Raw genomic sequence first — 24,518 nt, forward strand, 5'->3', positions numbered from 1 at the left:
GGAGAAGAGCGGAACGAGCCTGAACGGGTCCAACCCAACGTCACCAGAAGCAGGACTAGCCATCCGTCAGGGCCGAGCGCAGTGGCTCACCAGCAACGGCTATAAATTAGTCTCCGGCTATTATTAGTGCGCCGCTTCGCTCCGACGAAAAAAGTTTTCAACTAAAGAATTTGCTTTGATCTTATTGGTTCTTAAGTCCCACTGCTTCAATGTTACCTCTTATTATGAGGATTTGAGGAAATTCATGCCAAATGTGATGAATGGGAGGACTGAAGAATTGATTTTTCTTGTTTGTTCTTCCTTTTATTGGCTTACTCTCCTTGTTGCACTTTTAGAACATATCTTTCTTCCTGCAGCCTGTTCAATATGAACTTATATTTCCTTTAAAAACTAATTTGAACATTTATTTTTCTTTAAAAATTAAATATATATATATATACACACATATATACACACATGGGGGGTGCAGTGGGTTGGACCATGGTCCTGCTCTCTGGTGGGTCTGGGGTTCAAGTCCCGCTTGGGGTGCCTTGCGACGGACTGGCGTCCCGTCCTGGGTGTGTCCCCTCCCCCTCCGGCCTTACGCCCTGTGCTGCCGGGTAGGCTCCGGTTCCCCGCAGCCCTGTACGGGACAAGCGGTTCAGAAAATGTGTGTGTATAAACTCATACATATGAATATATATAATATGTGTATATATATAATATAGTATATATACTGGCACAGTGGGTTGGACCGGGTCCTGCTCTCTGGTGGGTCTGGGGTTCCAGTCCTGCTTGCGGTGCCCTTGTGACGAACTGGCATCCTGTCCTGGGTGCGTCCCCACCCCCTCCAGCCTTATGCCCTGTGTTGCCGGGTTAGGCTCCAGTTCCTCGTGACCCGCTATGGGACAAGCAGTTCAGACAATGTGTGTGTGTGTATATGTATATACTGTATGTAGTGCATAGTATGCTTTTTTTCTGGGAGACCTTAGTGCAGCAGCTGTAAATCCTAATGAGAGCTCTTTTCGCCATCCACTCTTGGGTTTTACACCCGTCTCCCGTCGGGAGGCTTTAATATGTGTGCCATTAAGCGGCCCGGGGTTCCTCTTTTGATGGCGGTAATGAGTCCTGTTTCAGTGCCACGTGTCTGCTGGGGCAACGTGTAGCGCACAGTCCCGCCGCTTCCCACTCCGTTTGTTTAGCATATCTGCGTGGAGCTGCAGCTTTTTCAGCACTTTTTCTACTTTATAGTACAACGTTTGACAAGTGAGGGATTTTTTTTTTTTTTTTAATGGGAAAGTTTTATTGTGGAATGTGCTGCGTTCTGTGGTGCTGGATTGAACAAAATCAGCTAAATTCTCATGGGTCTGCTCGACCGAAAAGGATATTGTGCTCGGCGTTTTTTAAAAATAGAATTTTGTTCTGCAGAACCGCTTGTGGCGTCGTCTGTTAAATCAAATTTTTCCACACCGCAGCTCCTCTAACATTTAGTGCTTAGTGTTGTAGTTGGATGGACACGAGTTTATTGGTGTGTGGTGTTTCAAAATGTAAGCACAAGTCATTGTACCTACGGTGTACTTGGATTACGTTCAGCTGTTCTTCCAATGCAAAGCTTCTGAGGAAAGGCCAGCAGGTCCAGCTCCTCGGTTCCTGAGGACGGCCGTGCCTACGACCGGGTTTACCGCGGTCGAATGCAGTCGGCCGAGAGCTGCCGCGAACAGCACGCGGACGGTGGCTGGATTTCGGACGCCACAAGCTGCGGCGAGGACAGCGAGACGTGCGTCATCTGCTCGTTCAACATTCACTCTTCAGTTTGGTTCACACCTACGCGGTCGGAGTTTACGCTCCGAAACTCCGTAAAATTCCTGTACAGTAGAGCGGCGGACTTTACGACACCGTCCGAAACATGTCCTTTAAATACGTATTTCATTACCCGCAGACAGAGGTAGAAAAATGTGCACATTTTGTTCATTGTGACAGGAAGGAGAGCACCGTTCTTGTGTAAGATCTGAAAGAAATGCGTCTTATGGGAAACGACAGGTTTATAGCTTCTTTTTTGTTTTTTTTTTTTAAACTTCCAGTTATGACTCGCTCGCTTTCTGTAAACTGAAGGAGGAAAAAAAAAGGAATTAAGGTGAGAATGCAGATGTTCCTTCCTGCTGTCGGTGCGGCGGAGCACAGCAATTACAGACCGCGCGCGCTTGTGATGATAGGGCGCGCACTTTCTACTCAGCGCCACAAATTACAGTCGGCACTAGAGGGCACCTGCCGGTGCTCTGTGGCGCTGGGAATGTGACGCCTTTCATATGATCACAAAAGGTGGGCGATAAACAAGCGCGTGGCCCAGATGTGAGTTTTATGATACATTCGGGAGACGTGTCTCGATAATGCGATCGAAGTTAAAAGCGAATCCTTTGTTTTCCAACTCTCATTTACTAAAAAAGAAAAAAAAAACTGTAAATGTCTTTATGCAAAGCGATGTACAGTGTTAAGCTGCTTACAATGATGTATGCATTTGTACAGCAGGGTAACTCTTTTTGGGGCAATTTGGGGTAAGTCCTATGGTGAAGGGGCGTGTGGGGACATGGTGGCGCAGCGGGTTTGGCCAGGGCCCGCACTGTGGCGTGTCTGAGGTTTGAGTCTTGCTTGGGGTGCCTTGCGATGGACCGGCATCCCGTCCTGGGTGTGTCCCCTCCCCCTCCAGCCTTGCGCCCTGCATTGCCAGGTTAGGCTCTGGTTCACCGCGACCCCACTCAGGACAAGCGGTTTCTGACAATGCGTGTGTGTACCATGTTCAAGGCTATTACACTGGGGCTCAGCAGCCCCTGCGTGTCAGGCCATGTGTTAGGGCGCCATCTGCTGGAACGGAGCAGACATGTCTTGACTGGGATGGCATTCTTCCGCAAAACCATGTTATTTGTGGCTCACCTGATTGTTTTTTACGCAAAAAAACAGGTGGTGGGCTGAAGGAGGATGTCGTCGTATTCTCGCGTGTGTAGGCGAGGAGGCAGATGTGCCAAGAACGAGGGTCTGGAGCTGTTGCGCAACAACGTCGCCCAACGAGCTGGTGTGTTGTTTCTGCAGCAGGGAGTACAATGGGAGCGAGGTCTGTGGATAAGTTCCAAGGCGCTTAGTTTTTCTTAATCATCTGCCTAAAATAGCAAAAAAGCTGTGAAGGCTTTTACCAGCCTCAACACAATGTATTTCAGAGGGCAGAAGGTACAGCACAAACGTGGTACTCTAGTACTGTGTAGGGTGTCTCATGGTGGGCTTTGTCCTTTGAAGCCAAATTTGAACGCTCCCACAAGTCCAGAAGATTCTGAGTAGAAAAAAAAAATCACGTTCCACCACTCGAGGTCATTTTTTAAGAAAATTATTCTTTCGAGCTCCTACTTGTGCAAACAGGTTTCGCAGAAAATTTGAAAGGTTTCATGAGAATATTTTGAAACCTGAGCTTATTGGGAGAGGAAGAACGCGGGTGCGCTTCTGTGCGCCGACCGTGCTGCTTTTTAAAATCGTCTCACCGTTGAGTGCACAGCAACACCCGCCGCCCGTTAAGGGGACAGCCGCGTCTTCGAGGGTCCCATTAAAGAGATGCTGTGCTCTCGAGAGCCCAATATTCCCTTTTTTACTGCTGCGGACAGCCTGTGTTTTAGCGTTTCCAACAACTGTGTTTTAAAACGTCGCTGCTGTCACACTCGGCTCCAGTTACTCCTGCGCGGAACTTCCAGAGCAATAGCGGAGAGAGCAGAGCAGTAATAGCAGCGCATCTGCATGAGCTGGAATGCTGACGTTTCGTGCGGATGCTTTCCTCCAACTGCATCCTCGCATAATACTCACAATATGTCATTTGCTGGTAACCCTAACATTTGTTTTTTTTCTCGTTTGCATCATATCTGATGCGCAGAAGGTTGCCACGTAAATTTGGGGGCCGTGCTCTGTCTCGCTGCGTGAATGTTATACGCTGGAGTGCCTGGCGATGCTGTGTGCCCAGGCTTGTGGTGAAGGGCGGGGCTCGGTGTGGCATGTTGGAAGGAGTAACGGTCCGCTCTGAAGGTCAGACGCTTTCATCCCAGCAGGGCAGTTTCTACGTGCCGTCCGAGAACTGCCTGCAGCGCGCTCACACGTGGCACCGCAGGCTCTGCCGTCTCCTGCTGGCGGCACACAGAGGCCTGCGCTCCTACTACAGCGGCCTGATGCAGGAGGTCCCTCAGCTCACGCAGGTGGACGTAGGTAAGCGCAGAGCAGCCGTGGTCGGCAAACAGCCAGTCGCACGGTCACGACACCACACCTGTCCCAACCGCCAAAATATTTGGGTCTAGGGTGCAGCACAACAGATAGCACCGATACCTCACATATCCTGGGATGTACCTTTGGGTGTGGGTTAGAGGCGGGCTCAGTCTGTGTGGTCTGTGTGTTCTTCCTGTGTTTACGTGGATTTAATCTGGGAGCTCTGGTTTCTGCCCACCATCCAAAGATGTGTCTCAGACGGATTGGTGGCTCTGAATTGCTTTTTGTCTGTGTCTGTGTGTGTGCGCGTGGGGGGGGGGGATGAGAGGGGGAGAGAGAGAGAGAGAAGGAGGGGGGGGGAGAGAGCGGTGTGTGTGTGTGAGAGAGAGAGAGAGAGAGAGAGCGAGAGAGAGAGAGAAGGAGGGGGGGGAGAGAGCGGTGTGTGTGTGTGTCTGTGTGTGTGTGTGTGTGTGTGTGTGAGAGAGAGAGAGAGAGAGAGAGAGAGAGAGAAGGGGGGGGGGAGAGAGCGGTATGTGTGTGTGTGTGTGTGTGTGTGTGTGTGTGTGTGTGTGTGTGTGTGTGTGAGAGAGAGAGAGAGAGAGAGAGAGATATTGCCCAGGGATGGACAGGCGTCCCGTCGACTGTGCATCCTGCCTCATGCCGTATGCTTCCAGGGCAAACCGTAGTCCATCTTCGCCCTGTAAAAGCAGTTATCAATAATGGATGGATGGAGGAATGAATTTTTGGTTTTCAGATTCCAAATAGATATGAATATCTTCCATCAGACTGCGTAACAGCTCAAAAAAGAGCATAGTATAAAATGTGTTTAGAGCCCCGACAGACGTGCGTGCAGAAGTGCAGAATTCTTATGAATGATAACAATATCTGAATCCTTCTTTTTAGATGAGCTGCCAGTAGAAGAAACGCTGACTCAGCTATCGATAGAACTGCAGGTCTGAACAATTAAAAGTGACTCTGCGTCCCGGCACGGGCCGGAAGCCAGATGCTTTGTAAATGGAGGCTGCGCCGTGCGGCACGTCTGCTGGCTGAGCCCTCGTCTCCCTTTTCCCCCACAGCTGCAGAGCAGCCAGGAGAAGGTGGTGGAGCAGATCGGCCGGGACCTCACGCACCTGTGCTCGCAGCTCACAGCCCTGTGGAACCGGTTTGCGGAGGCCGTGGTGCCGCACGCCGGTGTCCTGTCGTACTTGGCCCAGGAGCATCACACATTGCGGGTGAGCGTTTCTACGTATTAGCTTTATTTTAACATTAATAACGTGTGAAATTAGATAAAAAGTAGTCCTGTTACGGAACAAGGCTTTCATGTGTTTTCCTGCTTTATGCATCCATATGGTTCATATAATAGAGAATAAGGGGTTTGCAACTTATGACGAGGTCGTTGGAAAGGCACCTCGTCCTAAATGGAGCACTAGCTGTATTTACTCGTTCATACAGCAGGATAACTTTTACCGTACCACTTGAGGGTAAGTACCTTTCTCAAGGGTACAACAGCAGGATATAGGATTCAAACCCGAGTCTTTCGAGCGCAAGGGGGCCATTGTGCCTCCTGCTGCCCTCAACTGTTCAAAGTAGTTCTTTTAATCGTCAGTCTAATACGAGTGTGTAAGAGTACTTATGATCCTAAGTTCTTATGATCTTAATGATTTGTGCCGCCGATGATATTTGATTAACGAATGGGAATTTTGCGATTGCAGGTCAGACGGTTCTCAGAAGCTTACTTTTTCACCGAACATCCCAAAGAGCTGTGTGTGACTTTCCAGGAAGACTTGTGAGTTGTTTTCCCACTCTGCTGAACTGCCTCAAAGTTCTAATATTACATTAATTCCTTCATGAAATTTCTGTTATAATTGTACAGACTCACACACACATTGCCAGAAACCGCTTGTCCCAAGCAGGGTTACGGCAAGCCGGAGCCCGACCCGGCAACGCAGGGCGCAGGGCTGGAGGGGGAGGGGACACGTGCAGGACGGGACGCCAGCCTGTCACAAGGCACCCCACACCCACCACATAGCAGGACCTGGTCAAACACGCTGCGCCACCCCCCACCCACCGGATAGACCCAGTAAACCTTAAAAAAAAGACAAGTAAAAATAATGCGTCTTCAACTGATTTATGCATTTATTTATGATATAAAGTGGAAGAAATATAAAGTTAAACACAAAACAAATCCAAAAAATAAATAAATTCTACTATGCATGCAGGGGGTGCAGTGGCGCAGTGGGTTGGATCGGGTCCTGCTCTCCGGTGAGTCTGGGGTTCAAGTCCCGCTTGGGGTGCCTTGCGGCGGACTGACGTCCCGTCCTGGGTGTGTCCCCTCCCCCTCCGGCCTTACGCCCTGTGTTGCCGGGTTAGGCTCCGGCTCCCCCAATGAAAAAAAAAAAAAACCAAACATGAAGGGTTGAGCGTATCACAATGTTTTAGCAACGAGTCACTTAGAAAGCAGGTGGGTGCAGAAATAAGAGACACTGAGCTCTGCTTCTGCTTCTCAGGATCACCAGACACGCGCAGATTGCTGTGGAGACCCGCAATTCGGAGTATCTCACCCGGATGCCACCCCTGCCCGTAGAGTGCCTCGACATCGATGGAGACTGGAGCAGTCTACCCATCATCTTTGAAGACAGATATGTTGACTTTCCTTCTCTCGGTCAGTGTTCTTTGTTCCTTTTCGCACACACTGATATTTCCCCAACACGACAGTGCCGGGCAGCGCGGTGACCTCACGTCAACACGTGGCGGTGTTGGGCTTTGAACCGCATGGTATGAACGAGAATATTTATTTAGTTTGTGTAAAGCCTTCAACTTTTCGTGTTTCTTGCTGTGGCTTTACACGTAGCTTGCTGTCATTCTGAAAGCGGGTGTTCATGGAACGAATAATTTCTGTTCGTCCACGCTTCTCCAGATCACGAAGCGGTGCTGGACGGCGTCTCGCCGAGCGTGTCCCCCGTGCCAACTCCCGCCGCGTGCGATGAGCCGCTCGTTTCAGACTGTCCGGCCGCAGCTGCCAAATCCTCCAGTCCTGCCGAAGGTCTGGATTCTTCCTCACCAGCAATAAACGTGGGTCGGCCCGACCGCGTACGCCCGCCTGCGTACGCGTCCTTGATCGGACGGCGCGGCGAGAGTCATAACGACCGCGTGGAGGCTGATGACTCCGAAGGTAGGGGTGCGTCCGACCGTGAGGAGGGATGCTCCTTGGACCCACCTGCTGCTGACATAGAGGACGACTCCGTCGCCGGCCTCAAGTACATCGAAATCAGGCCCAGGGATACAGATCCGTACAGAGGAGGTGCTGACCCAACTGAGGCACCAGAGAACAGCATTGGCTACGAGTTCAGTGACTCCAGCAGCGCAGACCCATCCCACACGCGTGACTTACGGCAGGATGAATCCAGGAGACGCATTCTCATAAACATTCAGGACAACAACGGAGGACATAGTGGAGATGTGTCAGAAGGCGGTGTCCCTCGGAGCGGTGATCCACACGTGTCTCCTCGACAGATGGACCAGTGCTCGGCTGATGGCGATGAAGACTTGCTGCTGAGCACGTTGTCTACCTCAGACAGCCCTCCGCTAGGGCACCGAACAGTGGCGCACGCACCTGCCGACGCGCCCAGGGAGGACCTCCTCCAAGCAGAGAGCGTGCCCAGGAGGCGCAGCATCGCGGGCTCTAAAACAATGAAAAGGTCTTCTTCGGTCATCTCCGACTCGGGCATCGAGAGTGAGCCCAGCTCGGTGGCGTGGCCCGACGTGCGGGGGCGGGCACCGGACTTCTCGAGCGAGCGCGACATCCTGCAGCACTTGACGCGGCGACACGCCGTCCACCGCAACTCCCTGGAGGGCTTTCAGACGGAGAGCAACACCAGCCTGCCCAGCGGCATCCAGGCCTCGCTCACCTCCATCAGCTCGCTGCCCTACGAGGAGGAGCAGGAGGTGGAGCTCAGCAAGCTGACTAAGTCCGTTTCGGCACCCCAGATCAGCAGTCCCGAGGACACGGAGGAAGATCAAGAGCCGGCGAACAAGGAGCCAGATGAGGAAAGCGAGGGTACGAGTGGCTACGAGCAAGAAGACGCATACGTCGCCGTCGTAGGAGATACCATCAGACCTGTTGGTCTTTCGGCTGAAAACGGATCATTTCTAGAGGACATCTTGGGAAGTGATCTGCCAGGTGGAATCTTATTTAACGGGGGGGTCACCGCGGTCCCTCAGGGGACTTTACCTTTCCCAGACGATAATAAGGATTCGGAAAATGCCGACGTAACAGGCGACCCGCCTGACGTCCTCGGAGAGGAAGCCGTGTTGAGCGGAGTTCCAGAAGTTCTGCTTTTCCAACGCTTTGTTGAGGGTCACACCGATGATGACTCGGATTTTGTCAAAGCGGTTGGGGATCCGGAGCACGGTCACATCAGCAGCGTGTTAAACCTGCACGGCCCCCTGGCACCTGTCTCCGAGGAGTACGCAGGGAAGGAGAACGACGAGAGTTTCCGACAGATTCGGCTCGGCGACGAGGATGAGAAGACGTGCGATCCTCTGGGTGGAGGTGGGAGCTGGCAGCCGAGCCCCGTGCGAGCGGCCCCTGTTCTCCCGCTGGGTGCTGCGGTTGCCGGAAAGGAACCCCAGCCCTTTGATGGTCTAGGCAAACCTGGGAAAGGTGCCACATCGGGCTTGGCGTTTGTGAACAAGAAGGTGGTGGAGGTGGTGAACATGTCGGTGTCGTGCGCCCCGACATGCCTGCCCTTCTCCTCCGTGCTCCGCGACTCGCCGTCCATAAGTGGGATCTCCGCCCGGCAAGCCGCTTCCCCCATCACCCATCAGCCCCTGGGCTCTTTCGGCCTCATCTCCTCTTCCTCCTTCTGTGCGGACGAGGAGACCAACGAGAGGATGCTCAAGTGAGTACACAGCTGCACGTGAGAGTAACCGTAAGCAAGTTCAAGATGACCACGAGTTGGACTTTCTCACGTTTTTCTTGTGGGATTTATGTCCTAATTTTAATTTCTGATTTGCACCGCGCTCGACTCACTGCAGTAACACCGTGGCTGATGCGTTCTCCTCTGATTCATGTCCTGGCTGATCTCTTGCTGTGTTCATAATTCAGATCAAACAGTCCCTTACAAGAACACTAGGAGCGACCGGGGAACCGGTGAAATTTCCACAGAGTGCCCCATAAGTCACCACCCCCTTATAATAATCAGTAACAACTAATCGTAAATGCTGCAGTGGTGAGAAAAACTCGCGATGCCTCTGTGATGGATGTTGTATTGAAATCCACCCAAATTTTGGATTCAGTTTTGGGCCAGCAGGCAGGTGGTGGTTAGAGCTGCTGCCTTGTACTCAAGGGCCCCAGATCCTGGCTCCTACCATAGGATCCTCAATCAAGGTACCTACCCTGAAGAGCTCCAGTAAAAATTACCTAGCTGTATAAGTTTACTTTACATTTACATTTATTAATTTAGCAGGTGTTTTTCTCCAACGCAACGTACAACTCAGAGTAAACAAAAGCGCATTTCACCCGCAAATGGAGAAATACAGATACAGAGAACGATACTCAAACTGCAGTCAGTTTGTCACTATTTAAAGTATGTTTCATAGGTAGCTGATAGGGAGTACAAAGATAATTGTAACAAATGATGTAAATTTATGGAAAAGGTTGGAGATCAAGTTGGAGATGGGTTTTGAGACTCATCTTGATTGGAAAAAGGGATTCAGCAGTGCTGAGGGACACGACACTCAATTCATTACATTGGGGCCAGAAGTGAGAACTAGCTATAGACACACACTGTCTGAAACCGCTTGTCTAGAGTGGGGGCATGGTGAACTGAAGCCTAACCCGGCAACACAGGGTGCGAGGCTGAAGGGGGAGGGGACACACCCAGGACGGAACCTCAGTCCGTCACAGGGCACCCCAAGCAGGACGCGAACCCTAGATCCACCAGAGAGCAGGACCCGGCCAAGCCCACTGCTCCACCGCACCCCCCCTGCACCAGCTATATAAAAAAGTTTAAATCTTTTGCGTTATGGTGGGGGGGGTGCGGTGGTGTAGTGGGTTGGACCGGGTCCTGCTCTCCGCTAGGTCTAGGGTTCGAGTCCCGCTTGTCGTGCCTTGCAATGGACCGGAGTCCCGTCCTGGGTCTGCCCTGTCCTGGGTGTGTCCTCTCTCCCTCCAGCCTTTCGCCCCGTGTTGCCGGGTTAGGCTCCGGCTCTCCGCGACCCCATATGGGACAAGCAGTTCTGACTGTGTGTGTGTGTGTGTGTGTGTGTGTGTGTGAGTTAACTACAGAAACAAGTAATTATTTAACTGAGGAGTGCTTAGCTGCAAGATAAACCGTTTCTGTGCAAAGACCTGGTCGTGCTCCAACCCACAAGATCAGTAGGGAAGTAGTTGTATGGCGACTTGCGGTGCCACCATCTACATCTAGCAGAGGGAGCATGTGCTCTGGGCAGCAGAGATACCGCAGCCAGTGTAAACCGGAATCGGTCATCCCTCCGTCAGCCGACTGATGCCAAGTGGGTCTTTGTCCCAATCGAGAATGACACGGTTCACCCTGGAGATGTGTTAGGAGCTGTAATGTGGTGTGAGCGGTGAGGGTTTCCCTCCACTGAGAAAGAATTGCTTTTTGTCAACAAGGGAGCAGCTCAGAAATACTTACTTTGTTTGGACTGTGCTCAGTTATTTCATTCATTACAATATTTACACCTTTTTTTATTGGTTATGGCATAAGCCGATAAACACTTAGGTCCAAGTACAGCTAGACCTTTTCGCTTGAGTGCGTGTGACTATGAAGTCCAAAGAAGAAGTATGATGTTTAAAATGTGTCTTGATTACCGGTCTTTGCCGTTGCAGTTTCTACAAGGCCAAAGAGGATCTGATGGCGGAACTGAACTTCCGGGCCTCTCTGTACAGCGACCTTCCTCAGCTGGCCTCTGATCTGCCCTACTTCCCCCCGGAGGAGGAAGAAGAGGAGTTTGAAGATGGTATCCATTTAGTGATCTGTGTCCATGGCCTCGATGGTCAGTATCGTACGAATTTAGGGAACGTAATACAAATCCCTCAATTCCAAATTCGAATTTCAAATTTTTCAAATTTCCATAGTAATATATTGTTTTGGGGGGGGCGCGGTGGCGCAGCGGGCATGACTGGGTCCCGCTCTCTGGGGATCCAGCTTGGGGTGCCTTGTGACGGACTGGTGTCCCGTCCTAGGCGCGTGCCCTCCCCTGCTAGCCTTGCGCCCCGTGTTGCCGGGTTAGGCTCCGGCTCACCGCGACCCCACTCCGGTGTGTGTGTGTACTTATTAATGTCCGTGTACCTAAAAATTATTGTGGCCAAGGATATGCACGGCTTCTTGTGTTATCAACAGACGTGTTACACAGTTTTATAGATACAAACTTATTAGAATGATTTATGGACTTCAGCATTTTGATACTTATATTTGGAGTAGAACAAGTAGAACATGTTTTAACCTGGAGGGCCAACAGATGGCAGTAAAACGCCCAGTGTTGACACCTAGCGTCTTACACCATCAATCGTGTCGAATAAATGCAAGAGTGTTCATCATACTACCGCAGAGAAGTTATTCCTTCGTATTTTGTTACTATGTTGAGTTTGAGAGGAGCTGTGATGACCTTCATGGCCCTAACAGGAAACAGTGCGGATCTACGCCTGGTGAAGACCTTCATCGAGTTAGGCTTGCCTGGGTCTAGACTGGACTTCTTGATGTCAGAGCGAAACCAGGTAATCTGACGTGATGGCACCCATGAAATGGTGTACGGCAGACTGTGAAATGGTACATATTCTACATGAGTACAGCACAATTTACTGTTACACTTGACACCGTGTTCGTTACATCACGACTAGCAGCCGAATTCCCTTAGTAAGACGAGCTCCAAAAATGTCATCCTAGTTTCCCTTTTATGCTTTCATCTGTGTTTGGTTTTTTTTTTTTTTGATCTCTTGCAGACAGACACCTTTGCCGATTTTGACACAATGACGGACAGGCTGCTCGACGAAATCATTCAGCACATTCAGCTGTATAACTTGACCATAGGCCGAATAAGGTTAGAACATCTTTTTGGTACGGATCGGTCGGAACCTCACCCGTACGCATCAAAGTGTTTAAAAAAAAATGTTGCAAGAGATCGAATACGTGAAAACCCCCTGGTAGAATTGAAGTGATGGAGCACGCAGACCTCGCTGCCAGTGGAAACTTAGAGACTTAGAGCACAAGGTGGCGTCATTGAGCTTCAGCACAGATTTGCTCCTTCATTCCATAGGAAAACATAACTAAATCAGAGTCAGTAACACCAACGCTATAGATTTTCTCCTCGCCTAAATATTTATCTGTATTATACACTACTGCTTGACAAGCAAATCTGAGCTCCGGAGGCTGAACAAGACGACGTTGGGAATAGATGAGCTCCTCACTAACTCTGTTCTGAGACTGTAGACACAGTCCCTTTTGCGCCATCTACGGTGCAAACACTTTAAAACCAGGTCCTGTCTGAAGGACGGTTATAGAAGTGCCTGTACCTCATTTTAGACAGCCTTTATGTTTGTTACGGCAAAGCATAATGGTAAAATTGCCCTTCGGGCATCTGCGGAGGGGTCCAGGGAAGCTGCGATGGCTGAAAATGATCTCAGGATTATTTTCAAAGGCAGTGATGCAACAAATGAGACATAAATCAAACTGAAAATGATTATCGCAGCCTGGGAAATTAAGGAAATGTGTTCGTAGTAACACAGCAACTGTAGTAAAACAGCGTTTTTGTAAAAATTAAATATTTCATTAAATGCACTGATGACTGATGCCATAGTAAGGGGGCAAAAAAAAGTTTGTGTGTTTGTGTGTGTCGATGTTCCCGCGGCAGTTTCATCGGCCACTCCCTAGGGAACGTGATCATCCGCTCCGTGTTAACAAGGCCGCGCTTCCGCTGCTACCTGTGCAAGCTGCACACCTTCCTGTCGCTGTCGGGTCCGCACCTGGGCACCCTGTACAACAGCAGCGCCCTGGTCAGCACGGGTAAGACCCTCCCCGTGCCGAGCGCCACGGTAACGAAACGCCCGGCTTCCTGCCGTTTGCCAACTCGCGCCCATTCATTTCTCAGGGCTGTGGTTGATGCAGAAGCTGAAGAAGTCCGGATCGCTGCTGCAGCTGACGTTCCGGGATCACGCGGACCCGCGGAAAACCTTCCTCTATCTGCTCAGCCAGAAACCAGGTTAGAGGGGCGATTACGGTCTGCCGCCGCGCCGGCGGGAGAGCGGCGGGTTCAAATAATGCCAAATCAAATATTCATGGGCTTTCTGCTTATCATTGTTTCCTTCCCCCAGCTCGCGCTCTCTCGCGACAATCTGCATAATTTCCTGACATGTAAACCGAACAAAGCGCGTTCGTCAGAGACGGGAATAGATAACATGCTGTTGCGGTGTCAAGCCGCCAAAGTGCTCAGCGATGTGTTATTCTGGGTGCTCGCGATGCGGAAACAAAGCTCTTTCCTCCTGCTTCAGGGCTCCAGTACTTCAAGAACGTGGTGCTGGTGGCCTCGCCCCAGGACCGCTACGTTCCCTTCCACTCTGCGCGGATAGAGATGTGCAGGACAGCTCTCAAAGACAGGACCACGGGTACGGCGCGTTGAGGGCGGCGCTGCTCTCCGACCCCAGTCTCGCTGGCCTTCCTTGAAAGACACCGTCATTTGCTCACTACACGTTAGTGAGCAGCTCTACATGTAGTGACATGACTTTGTGGATGAGCTGATTATAAAATCCACAGATGATTATTTTAGGCGCTCAAATACGGCCATATAATTGCATATATTAACATTTATTTGTTTTAGCAGACGCTTTTCTCCAAAGCGACTTCCAACAAACTCTATGTAGTGTTATGAGCCCACACACCTTATTCACCGTGGTGACTTACATGGCTAGATGCACTACTTACACTGGGTCACTCATCCGTGCATTAGTGCAACACACTCTCTCTGTCACTCACACACTATGGGAGAACCTGAACAGCATGTCTCTGGAGTGTGGGAGGAAACCAGAGCACCCGGAGGAAACCCACACAGACATGGGGAGAGCACGCAAACTCCACACAGGCTGAGCGGGGATCAAACCCAAGTCCTCTCGCTGTAGCCCAAACGCTACTTGCTGTGTGATCTTGTCGAGCGCTGAATATATAAATGAATAAAAATCTTGCATCTGAATCTGTGAGGGGAAGGCAAAAGTATGCGTAGTAGTTTACACACATTGTCTGAACCGCTCGTCCGATACGGGGTCGCGGGGAGCCGGAGCCTAACCCGGCAACACAGGACGCAAGGCCGAAGGGGGAGGGGACACACCCAGGACGGGACGCCGGTCCCTCGCAAGGCACCCCAAGCAGGGCCCGAACCCCTGACCCACCACACAGCGGGCACCGGCTGAACCTGCCGCGCCACTACACTCCCCTCCACACACATACACGTGACTTACGTATATAAAATTTATATAAAAAAACTAATTTATTTACATGCATATGTGTTGATGTAGTTTTTATTCTATTGTAAACGGCGAAACAGTGACCTCATACACACCGAGGCTCATGGGATCAGAAATTACTGCGGTAACATGGCGCTGTCTGCCAATGTATATAACTGCGGCCTTACAATGCAGTTTTTGCAGGACAGATTGGCAAACTGGGCTGTGTAATAATACAGAGGGAATAAAGAGAATTTATTATGTTTTTACAGGCTGTTAGAGCAGAGCTGCTAGAGAACAACGTTAAGAGGCGAGCGCAGTGTCTGAAGTGCCCCGCACGGTGTCACGGAGCATTGTTCGGGGGGCGTCGGCGCCTCGCCACGTCACTTAATTTTACAGGGTAACGCTCCGGCTTCTGCCGTGAGTCCGGAGTGCGTTCTGCGGAGTGTGTTCTTATTGGGGTCGTCGAGGACAAAGAGCAGGGTTTTCCAAGCGTATGCTTGTTTCTCCTGAAGTCTGTGTACAGTAGCTGCTCTTGGAGAGCGCGCCCAAGATTAAATCCTCCCTAATCCTCTCGCAGACGGAATAAGTTCGTGAGCCGCCGTGTGATGGGATTGCGTTTCGTCTCCTTTCAAGGCCCCGTGTACACGGAGATGATCAACAACCTGCTCCGTCCCCTGGTGGAGGCGAAGGGCTGCCGGCTGATCCGCCAGAACGTGTTCCACGCTCTTCCCAACACGGCCAACACGCTGATAGGGCGGGCGGCTCACATCGCCGTGCTCGACTCGGAGCTGTTCCTTGAGAAGTTCTTCTTGGTCGCCGGACTCAGCTACTTCAAGTAGTGGTCTCGCCATCACGGCTGAGGGAGAGGAAGGTGCGAAGGGAGGAAGGTGGGGGTGTACAGGTGAACCCCACCCTATAGCTATACACGTGTACTTAACGTTTACAACAATTCAGTTATCGCTGTTAATAAGGTGAAGAAAGCACTGGTACGGATGGCTGGAGATCCGCTCGAAGGACGGACCTCGAAAGCTTTTAAAATACCGCCAACTTTTGTTTATTTCCTCGACCGAACAATTTTGTAAACCGTAGAGACGCTCCGAAGCCCACGGATTAGAAGTAATCTGCGAGCGTATTTTATTGTAAAATAATGGTTAACTTTCTTTGAAAGGGAATAATAGTTAAACGTGCTTGGCAAGCATTTATTTTTTTGACGCCGTCGAAAAGCTTGCGTGTGCATCCAGTAGAGCTTCTGTACTGTATTAAAAGCCGTCAGATACACAAACAAGCCAAACCGGTAACATTAATAACTGATACAAACACTCATTTACTCTCTGTAAGTCATTTATATGCTGATATTACATGGTGAAGTATCTGGGTGTTATAATAACGTATCACATATTCGGTGTTATTAATGTTTCTATTACGACAGCATTGGCCGTTAAATGCCTTGATTTTTTTAAAGGCATAACACTGCGCGCACACACATACACACACACACACACACCATAGCTTAATGTAAAAATATCAAATTTCATAATTCCATGACACATTTCATACTTTGTAATAATTAATCAGTATGAGAGCATTGCACCTGTTTTGTGGAAAAAAAAAAAAACTTTTGCTAAGTATTTTATTATTTTATCTCTGCTGTATTCACCGAAACTTTAGAAGTATGTAACAATTCAATCAATGCAAGTGTCGGTTATGTGACCACGATAAAGGACATTTATTTCCGATGATCCATTCTTCCTTCCGCTTTCCTCAGACATGCTTTGTGATTTTTAAAGGCACTTAAAGTACAGACAGCATTATTTAACTGTGTGCCGTTTCGTTTTATTTATCTTCTCCGAGTCACGCTGTTGTTCCGAGATGTGTAACAAAGTGAACAAGACAATTAACAGCACCAGTCAGGGATGTGATTTCGGTAAACGTGTCCGAAACTGATGTACTGTAGCACTGAAGACCAGTCCGATCAAACGCGTTTACATTTTTATACTGAAAGCGGCTGTCACGTTATTAACAACAATAGTCTTGCACATTTGACTTCCTGCGCTGAAGAACATGCACGGATTACCACGTTAAAAGGACCGCTGTGTTAATTGTTCACCCCATGGCCTGTGTCTGTAACGTCCCAGTCTATCCGGTTTGACCGTACGCAACATCACTTTGGCATTGGCTTGTGTTTGTGTGTGTTTTTGTTTTCCTTTGTTTTTTCTTTTTTTTTTTTGCAAGATGAGTTGTAAGTTCCATTAAGTCGTCACATCTTTGTGCCGTCCTTGAAAAACAGAAAGGGTGACATGTCAAAGTGCTCTTTGTATTTATACGCTTTCCTTTGTTTGCTCAACTCCCGCATTGTAAGCAATGTGTCGCCATGATTGACTTTAATTAAATGACTCCCTTTAGAATCAAGATTCAGTTACATGCCACTTTCCACCATGTAAGCAATCTTTGAACTGCAAGGCATCATGGGTCATTTCACATTGATTTCCAACACGGTGTACACCCCCCACCCCCGTTTTCTCAGTTTTCTTTGAAAGGGTGTTCCGTTTGACCCAGTGCTACCACATTATAAGGGCAGTGTTCGTTAGAAGGAGTAAATCATGGCTAATCCATCAGCTAAGTGACCCGCTGCTTCAGTTGGGTAACAATTTAACTGAATATCCAGCGTAAATTTACAGAGAAACCCTTTAATTCCTGAAGTTCAATGACATATCATTTAGCAAGGTTTTTAGCTAATTCCGAAGAAAGTGCATGTTTTACATTAAAATGAACTAACGACTAGCAAAAGACACAACAAAAGTATTGCCACCTTTTACGATTTGTACATTTTAACGGCATGTGAGTAATTGACTCATCTGGGTAGCTATGTGTCAACTGAACGTCAAATTATATGAATAAATGTACAGAGTATTTATGATGCTGTTGTCGCTGAGGATTAACAACTACGTTCTTTAAAACAACTGGAAGTTCGAAGTGTTGAATTCTTGAATTCCCTCACAGAAAACTATTGGTGCTGTTATGAAGAAAGGATTTATGTTTTTTTTCTAGAGGAACGCTCCCCTCGTGGTCTGAGAAAGGATCAGACGATACCCTTAACTATAACACTGATCAAGTCCAGTCGTACCCATATTTTATTTTATTTTTTTTCATATTGCCATCTTTTTAAATTAGTTTTCACCTATCTTACTTCATACGTGTACTGGTGTGTTTGTTTTACCCAGGCAGCTTGACTTGTTATAAAATGCACTGTTTATGAAGTAAGATACGTATAATATTAATTGTAGTACTATTTGTCTGCTACTAAGTATTGTGTTGACATTTGGGACACAATCCTTAATGTAAATTCATTCATGAATGTAAAAAAAGGATACAATGTTTTGAATTCACTGTGAGATGGTAAGTGTATTATTTATTTTCTTTATAATATGTTGTCTGTTTAGAAATCCATCTGTGCCAATATTATTGAACTATTTTTCTATGTTTGCTTACTGTACGTGTTCCTTGTTGTAACTTGTCCCCAGAACATGAAGATATATAAAGTATAATAACTGATATGGATATATGAATATATTATAATAAAAGCATAAAAGTTCCCATTTTCAATTTTCTGGATTCTCATTTTGGAAATAAGGGAAATATTAACCTGGTTTTATGAGCACGGCTTAAAAGGAATAGTGTTATGGGTGGCAGTGGACAAAACTAAGTGGAGCAACACAGGAATTAATATACGAAATCATCAGGTCCTCTCTAGATACGATGAAGGAATATTCTTCTGGATGTTATATTGTACTGTGTTACGATAATTGCCGTTTACATTAGTTGAAATTTACATATTGCATCACCACTGTTTTCGGCCTCTCAATATATGGGCAGGATTGGCGACACAACCACCGGTCCCCACATGTCAGACTGGTGAAAGGAAAGGCTGTGATTTAGATTTTTAAATCAGGCGGAAAAAAAATTGGAATTGGAATTGAAAACACTGGGATTTCCAGTCTGTCATGAAAGCTATGAAAGATAAGTGTATTGCCGTACAGACTGAACAGACCAACTGAATTATTCAGTGTTTTTCAGTGTTTGATTTGACATGTCTTTATGAACTACGATGGAATGGCATCCCATCCAGGGTGGCCACTGACTAGCCTGGCACCCTGTGCATCTGGGGTAAGCTCTGAATCACTGCGACCCCCACTTGGATGAGCAGCTGCTGAGTTGCTGTATTGATCAACATATTCTTCTGTAAATTTAATCAAGTAAAATTAGTAACATCTAGAGAAAGTGATGTTCCCAGAAACGACCTCTTTTACACACTCCCGTGTTCCTCGTCTTTTTCTTCCTCGCATTTCTTTGGGCCATAAAGATACAGTAGCTTGACTGCTTGGACAGTTGAGATGTTAAAGGCAGAAAACTATAATATGAATGAACTTGATCAATCTCCACACCCCAACCAGACTGCTACGCTCTTCCCCATATGCCTGCTTGGTGGCCCCACACATGAAAGGTAAAGCACAGAGGTTCTCGGTTCTGGCTCCGTTGTGGTGGAACGAACTCCCCCTCTCACTCAGAACTGCTGAAACTCAACCTGCAATGTAATGTAAATGTTTATATGTATCTCAAAAAAAAAAAAAAATACTAGGAAGGTGATTAGAAATCGTTGATATTCTGGTTAAGTTTTATGCAGCTACTTGTGTGATGAACATCGGTGCATATGGTGTTGGAAGCAAACTGTACTTAATCATACAACTGTAGCAGGTATCTCTTTTTCCTAAGACAATGCACAAATTGTATTTTCTATGAGATGTACGTCACTCTGGAGAAAAGCATCTCCTAAATGAATGAATGTAAATGTAATGTGATGTGATGGAGATCCATTCCTAGACTGTTCCTCGCTGACCGTTTCTCACCAAAACCCTCAAAGAGTCCACGCTGATGCATTCATTTCATGTGTGGCCAGCTGTGGGCCGGAGGAAGCCCATGTGGGAGCAGTGCACTCGACAGAGGCCTTTCCAGCAGAAATAGACAAAAGGGAACACAAGATAGAAAAGGTCCCTTCAAACCAACAACACAACACTTTAATAGTTTATACGTGTCCCTACCAGCTTGTCTCCCAACAGTCTCGCAGGGTCTCGAATATGTTTGGGAGACAGGTGGTCTTCGTTCATGGGGAAAACGGTACTTACTCCATAATGTCTGGATCTTGAAATTTCCCCCCGACTTGACATAATTACAAATACCGTATAGTTTTAATGTGCGTGTAAATAATTGCTTTCTTTAATCATTGTTTTTTTCTCCTGTTGAATGCAAATTCCAAGAGGAATATTCCACCCCTTATATTGACAAAAATTTTTTTTTGGCTGCCCACGATAAAATGGACGGATCAGCTTCTGTTAACCTCCCGTTCTTCGATTTTCGATTTTCCACATTTGTTGCATCTCATGGGTTCTATGTACAGCTCTTTTAGATGTATCATGTGTTTAACCTCAGCTCGTGAGCTCAAGAAAAGGTAACGCAAAAACCTGGGCTTGAAGACAGGCAAAAGGTACAAGGCACAGTACATGTGGAGAAAGGCACGTGTTAAATGATGAGTGTAAATCTGTATTGCTCATATTCTAAATTGTTCAAAAATGTCAAATAGTGAGTGTTCCAGAAACTGTCGATAGCTACCCGTCTTAAATACAGATTTGTTTTCCTTTACGTGAGATTTTGGGAAATTTGTTTTCTGGCTTCCCTTTTGGTTACACCTACAGATCTTCTTGCCTAGGGCACCGTACCTGCTGCCTTTTTTTATTCCTTGTGAACTGTGTGCCTTTTCATACACTTTCTACTGGAACAGCATGGACAGGTGAGTTCTTTCAGCTGGAAGATTTCACCTGAAACATGTAATTTGCACAAATGTTGAGGCTAAAAAAAGAAGAACCTGGCCCAGTGTCCTCCACGTCTCCCGCGGAGCTGATGCGAAGCCGAACGGCATCATCGTCGAGGAGCTCAGTCGGCGCGTCAACAGTCGTGCGCTTTCATGTCGACCCGGCAGCTCGAGGACAGGCCTGTGCGCCTCCGCCGAATCACACCGACTAATAACGCACAAACGAGCGCACGATGCTCTTGAAAGCCCGCGTTGTGATTTTCCGCATTTTCCCTTGTCCGTGGGACAGCGTGGTGAAAGATCTTACGAAGCAGGGAGCACCTCCAGAGTGCTTGTTAAAAGCAAGCCCAGCACTCCCCAAACTGGCGACTGTGATGGATTGTGGAGCGCAGGTTTCCATGAAAATTGCCCCACCGGGGAGAGGACTAATGACCACAAGGAAGAGGGCGATTCGGGGAGTCGGGGGGGACGATGCTGAGCGCAGGAGCAGATTGGTTCCTGCCAAGGTCATGTTTTCATTATGCAGTGTCACTGAATATCTGCTCCTGACTGTGTGTGATATTACCTGTGCATACCAGCACACTGATGGTCGGCCAAAAGGTGTCACCGCTATGTTGCGTGATCTCGTACCTCTGTGACCCCTTTGATATATTTCTTAAATTTAGCACAATAAAGAGCAGTACAGTTTTTAACTGGGTACATTGTAAAAAGGGGGGAAAGTAATTAACACGGATGGCTTGTTAAATCAATTTCATGGTCTTCAATGCATTAATTATTAAATAATATCATCAAAAAATACCATTCATTTTTTTGTTCTGTACCATCAGTGCCAAATGCGTAATATATTGGATTTATTTTAAGACACCACTGCCATAAAATATAACACTGTACTGTTTTGGGATTTCTTTTTCGTAACAAAAAAAATTTTTGTTCACCAAGTGGCCCTCACCATGTTTCTTTATAACGAAACCAGTATTGCGTTTTACCTGTTCAATCCACGTTCATTTTAATCTGACGCCTTTCCCCAACACAGCTTAAAATCTTATGCTCCTTAAAACTATTTACCCATCTGTACAGCAGGATATCTATCTATCTATCTATCTATCTATCTATCTATCTATCTATCTATCTATCCTCTGTTTGTTTAGACTTTATAGTTTATATTGTTTTTCGGTGTCGGGCATTCGCTGATTTTTATGCTTTATTGTGAGAATGACATTAGATTCCTTTAGTATAATCTTTCATCCAAATCCAAATATTGAACAACAGACAAAATTGGTGATTAAAGTGCCTAACCCTCTATTCCGCTCTAACTTGTCCATCCATGTTCAGGTGTGTGTACCCCCCCCTCCTCCCCCCGCCAACCCCCATCCGTGGAGTTCCACCCCAGCACGAGGTTCCACTGCTCCAGTAGATGGCGCTCGTAGCTACACTTTGCGCCGGCAGTTCTCCCCGTGATGACAGGAGAAGGTCACGGATTCGTGAAGCAGCTAAATTGCTCATAAGAGGGCAAATAGAAACAAGTCTCTGACCTCTATTTGTTTTCTTGTTCCCGTTAATCTACGGCAGGGCGCTTGCGCCGTAAAGGAGGAGAAATGCAAACGAGCAGAACAATCCGGCCGACCGCACCGATGCCGAAGAATACCTTACTGACATTATTTGGATGAACAATATCAATCACCGTGGTGAATTTTCAGTGTTATTCTCCACGAAGTGTTTTTTCAGACAGCGAGAACGCCCTGCGCAGCCGTCGCAAAGGGCCCGGTTGGAAACCTTTGACGTGACGTATAGGTCAGCCTTAACAAACGGCGAGCGCTGTGGCTTCCGCGCATGCGGAGCGCGGACGCGGGGCAAGTATCGACCGTTAGACCGTTAACATTTACCGAACGTTGGGGGAGCTTCCATCCCGGACGGAAGAAAAACAGCGTGCCATCGCCGTCATCATCGTCGCTCATCATCAGATCAGGGAACTGTGGGCGAAAGAGCCCAAAAAACGTGGGGCGACGCGATCGCACCATCTCCGGCTACATATAAATTTTAAACGTACGCGGTGGCGTTTCCCACCGTAAAACTCGTATTTGTTTTCTGTCTCCTCCCGTCATTTCGACCGTGCTCGGTTACGTGACATTTAACCAAGACGCTGGAATAATATGTGCGACACTCTCGCAGACACAAACACTAAGAGCGTTACTCCCGCTCTTCGTGGCATTACCGTGTTCTGAACCACACGCCGCTGAATGCATTGGCTTCTTAATTAGCGCTAAGTGACTCATGTAGGAGGGGAAGAGTCAGAGGAGCAGTGTCAGACAAAGGGAGATAAAATTGTGTCCCCGCTACACTGCATTAAGTCACGGCTTATCGAGAGCGAGCCAGAGGAGTAATTGAGTTCTGGGGGCAGAGGTACGGCGTCAGGGGGGTGAATCTTTAGCTGGCGGCGGGGACGAGTAAAACGCCCCGCCGCTCTGACGGGGTATCGGGCTGGAGGGAGAATAAGCTCCGGCAACACAGCTGGGAGAGGGAGCTAATGACATCCTACAGGTATTGTGGTCCTTAGCCATCGGAGCGGCATTACGGAGCCACCTGCGGACTGCAGGCCCTTCTTTTGTTCGGAGGGGGGCGGTGGGTTGGGTCGGGGTGACGGGGGCGCTAGAAAGAGCAGGATGCGAAGAGGCAGGGGACGCGCAGGGGTCGGCCGCTTGTTTGCGCTACAGGACTAATGAAGGGCGCGGATCAGTCGGCGTGGAAATGGACTCGCGTGGGAGGAATATGTGCGCCGGGACACGTCGGATCCACACGTAATTATCCGACACACAAGGTCACGGCTCTCATTGGCCGAGAGTTCGCACTCCAACAGGTGATGGCGAGGGGGCGCGCAATAATAGCTTTCACTTTTAATGAGCTCATGCATGAACATAAGGGTTCCTGTCCACCCAAACTTCTATTACCACCTCCTTTTACTGTACACTCTCATTTCAGCAGCCAGTCTCTCTATTTATACACCCTAACCAGCTCCAGCGATCGAATGTCCCCGCTGTACGGTTTGCGGGCATCTTCGATTAAAGTTATGCAGGTTTTTCTTAATCACGTTCGCGTTACGTGTTCAGCACCTGCTGAGAGGAATGAAACGTAACTTCAGTGGTTCTCGGTGCCGTAATATAGAACGAAGAGCCGGAACTGCGCAGCGGGAGGAGGGAACGAGGTGCAGGCCCAGAAACACCAGGCGCGGGAGCAGCTGCAAAAAAAGCCCAAGTTAAATGATCGACGGGGGTTTCGTTCCCCCCAAGCATCACTTATTACTCCAAGGTTAAGTGGTCAGTTAGGAACAGCGGCAGGAAATGTTACTGTGATCCAGATGTGGCCTGACAACAGGCTGCAGGCTGATAAGACACCTGAATGGATGCGTTCAACCCTCCAACCTGGAAACCCTTAATCAAACGCTGGAAAATAATTCTACCACATGAAGCCATTCTGTTTGGTACTGCAGCACTGGGACATACAGTATTCTATATATGTGATTTATCAGTTTGTAAAAGCAATTGTTACACAGCTAAGAAAACTAAAAATTTGATCTTAAGTTAAAGAAAGGTAGCAATATTTGCATTCACTTGTACAGAAATAATTCACAACAGAAGTCATAACATGAGATGATGAACTGACATTTGTATTTTGCTGAGCTTTTCACGTACTCATACTAATGTAAACCCAATGGTTCTTCGTTGTGGCTCCAGTGTGGTGAAATGAGCTCCCTCTGTCACTCAGAACTGCTGAATCCCCCTCTGCATTCAGGAAGGGTCTCATAACTTATCTCTTTCAGACCCACTTCTCTCCAAATCTCCTATCTGCTCCATAAACGTGCATTATGATTTCACTCATTATCTTTGTCTTTCCTATAAATTCTGCATGCTGCTACGTGTGTAATGTCACAGTTAATATTATCTGTAAAAAAAGAGCTTACTCTCCGCCAAATGTATTTTCATCTTCTCACGT

At 47.9% G+C, this 24,518-nt stretch overlaps 1 protein-coding gene across 4 annotated transcripts in view; it reads left to right on the plus strand.

The window, feature by feature from the left end:
- Nucleotides 1–18,179, plus strand: part of fam135b (family with sequence similarity 135 member B) — a 43,717-nt gene extending 25,538 nt beyond the window's left edge. For 3 of the 4 annotated variants that reach the window (XM_018731963.2, XM_018731964.2, XM_018731966.2), the window contains 13 exons: nt 4,056–4,212; nt 5,113–5,162; nt 5,286–5,441; nt 5,922–5,995; nt 6,717–6,871; nt 7,127–9,110; nt 11,063–11,229; nt 11,859–11,950; nt 12,176–12,273; nt 13,084–13,235; nt 13,321–13,431; nt 13,721–13,834; nt 15,302–18,179. In XM_018731963.2, coding sequence (XP_018587479.2) covers nt 4,056–4,212; nt 5,113–5,162; nt 5,286–5,441; nt 5,922–5,995; nt 6,717–6,871; nt 7,127–9,110; nt 11,063–11,229; nt 11,859–11,950; nt 12,176–12,273; nt 13,084–13,235; nt 13,321–13,431; nt 13,721–13,834; nt 15,302–15,507 — 3,516 coding nt within the window. In that variant the 3' untranslated portion in view covers nt 15,508–18,179. The remainder of the gene's footprint in view (nt 1–4,055; nt 4,213–5,112; nt 5,163–5,285; nt 5,442–5,921; nt 5,996–6,716; nt 6,872–7,126; nt 9,111–11,062; nt 11,230–11,858; nt 11,951–12,175; nt 12,274–13,083; nt 13,236–13,320; nt 13,432–13,720; nt 13,835–15,301) is intronic. The other variant, XM_018731965.2, reaches the window with a different exon arrangement.
- Nucleotides 18,180–24,518: the final 6,339 nt, after the last annotated feature.

This window comes from Scleropages formosus, chromosome 23 (assembly GCF_900964775.1).
Source record: "Scleropages formosus chromosome 23, fSclFor1.1, whole genome shotgun sequence".
NCBI lineage: Eukaryota > Metazoa > Chordata > Actinopteri > Osteoglossiformes > Osteoglossidae > Scleropages > Scleropages formosus.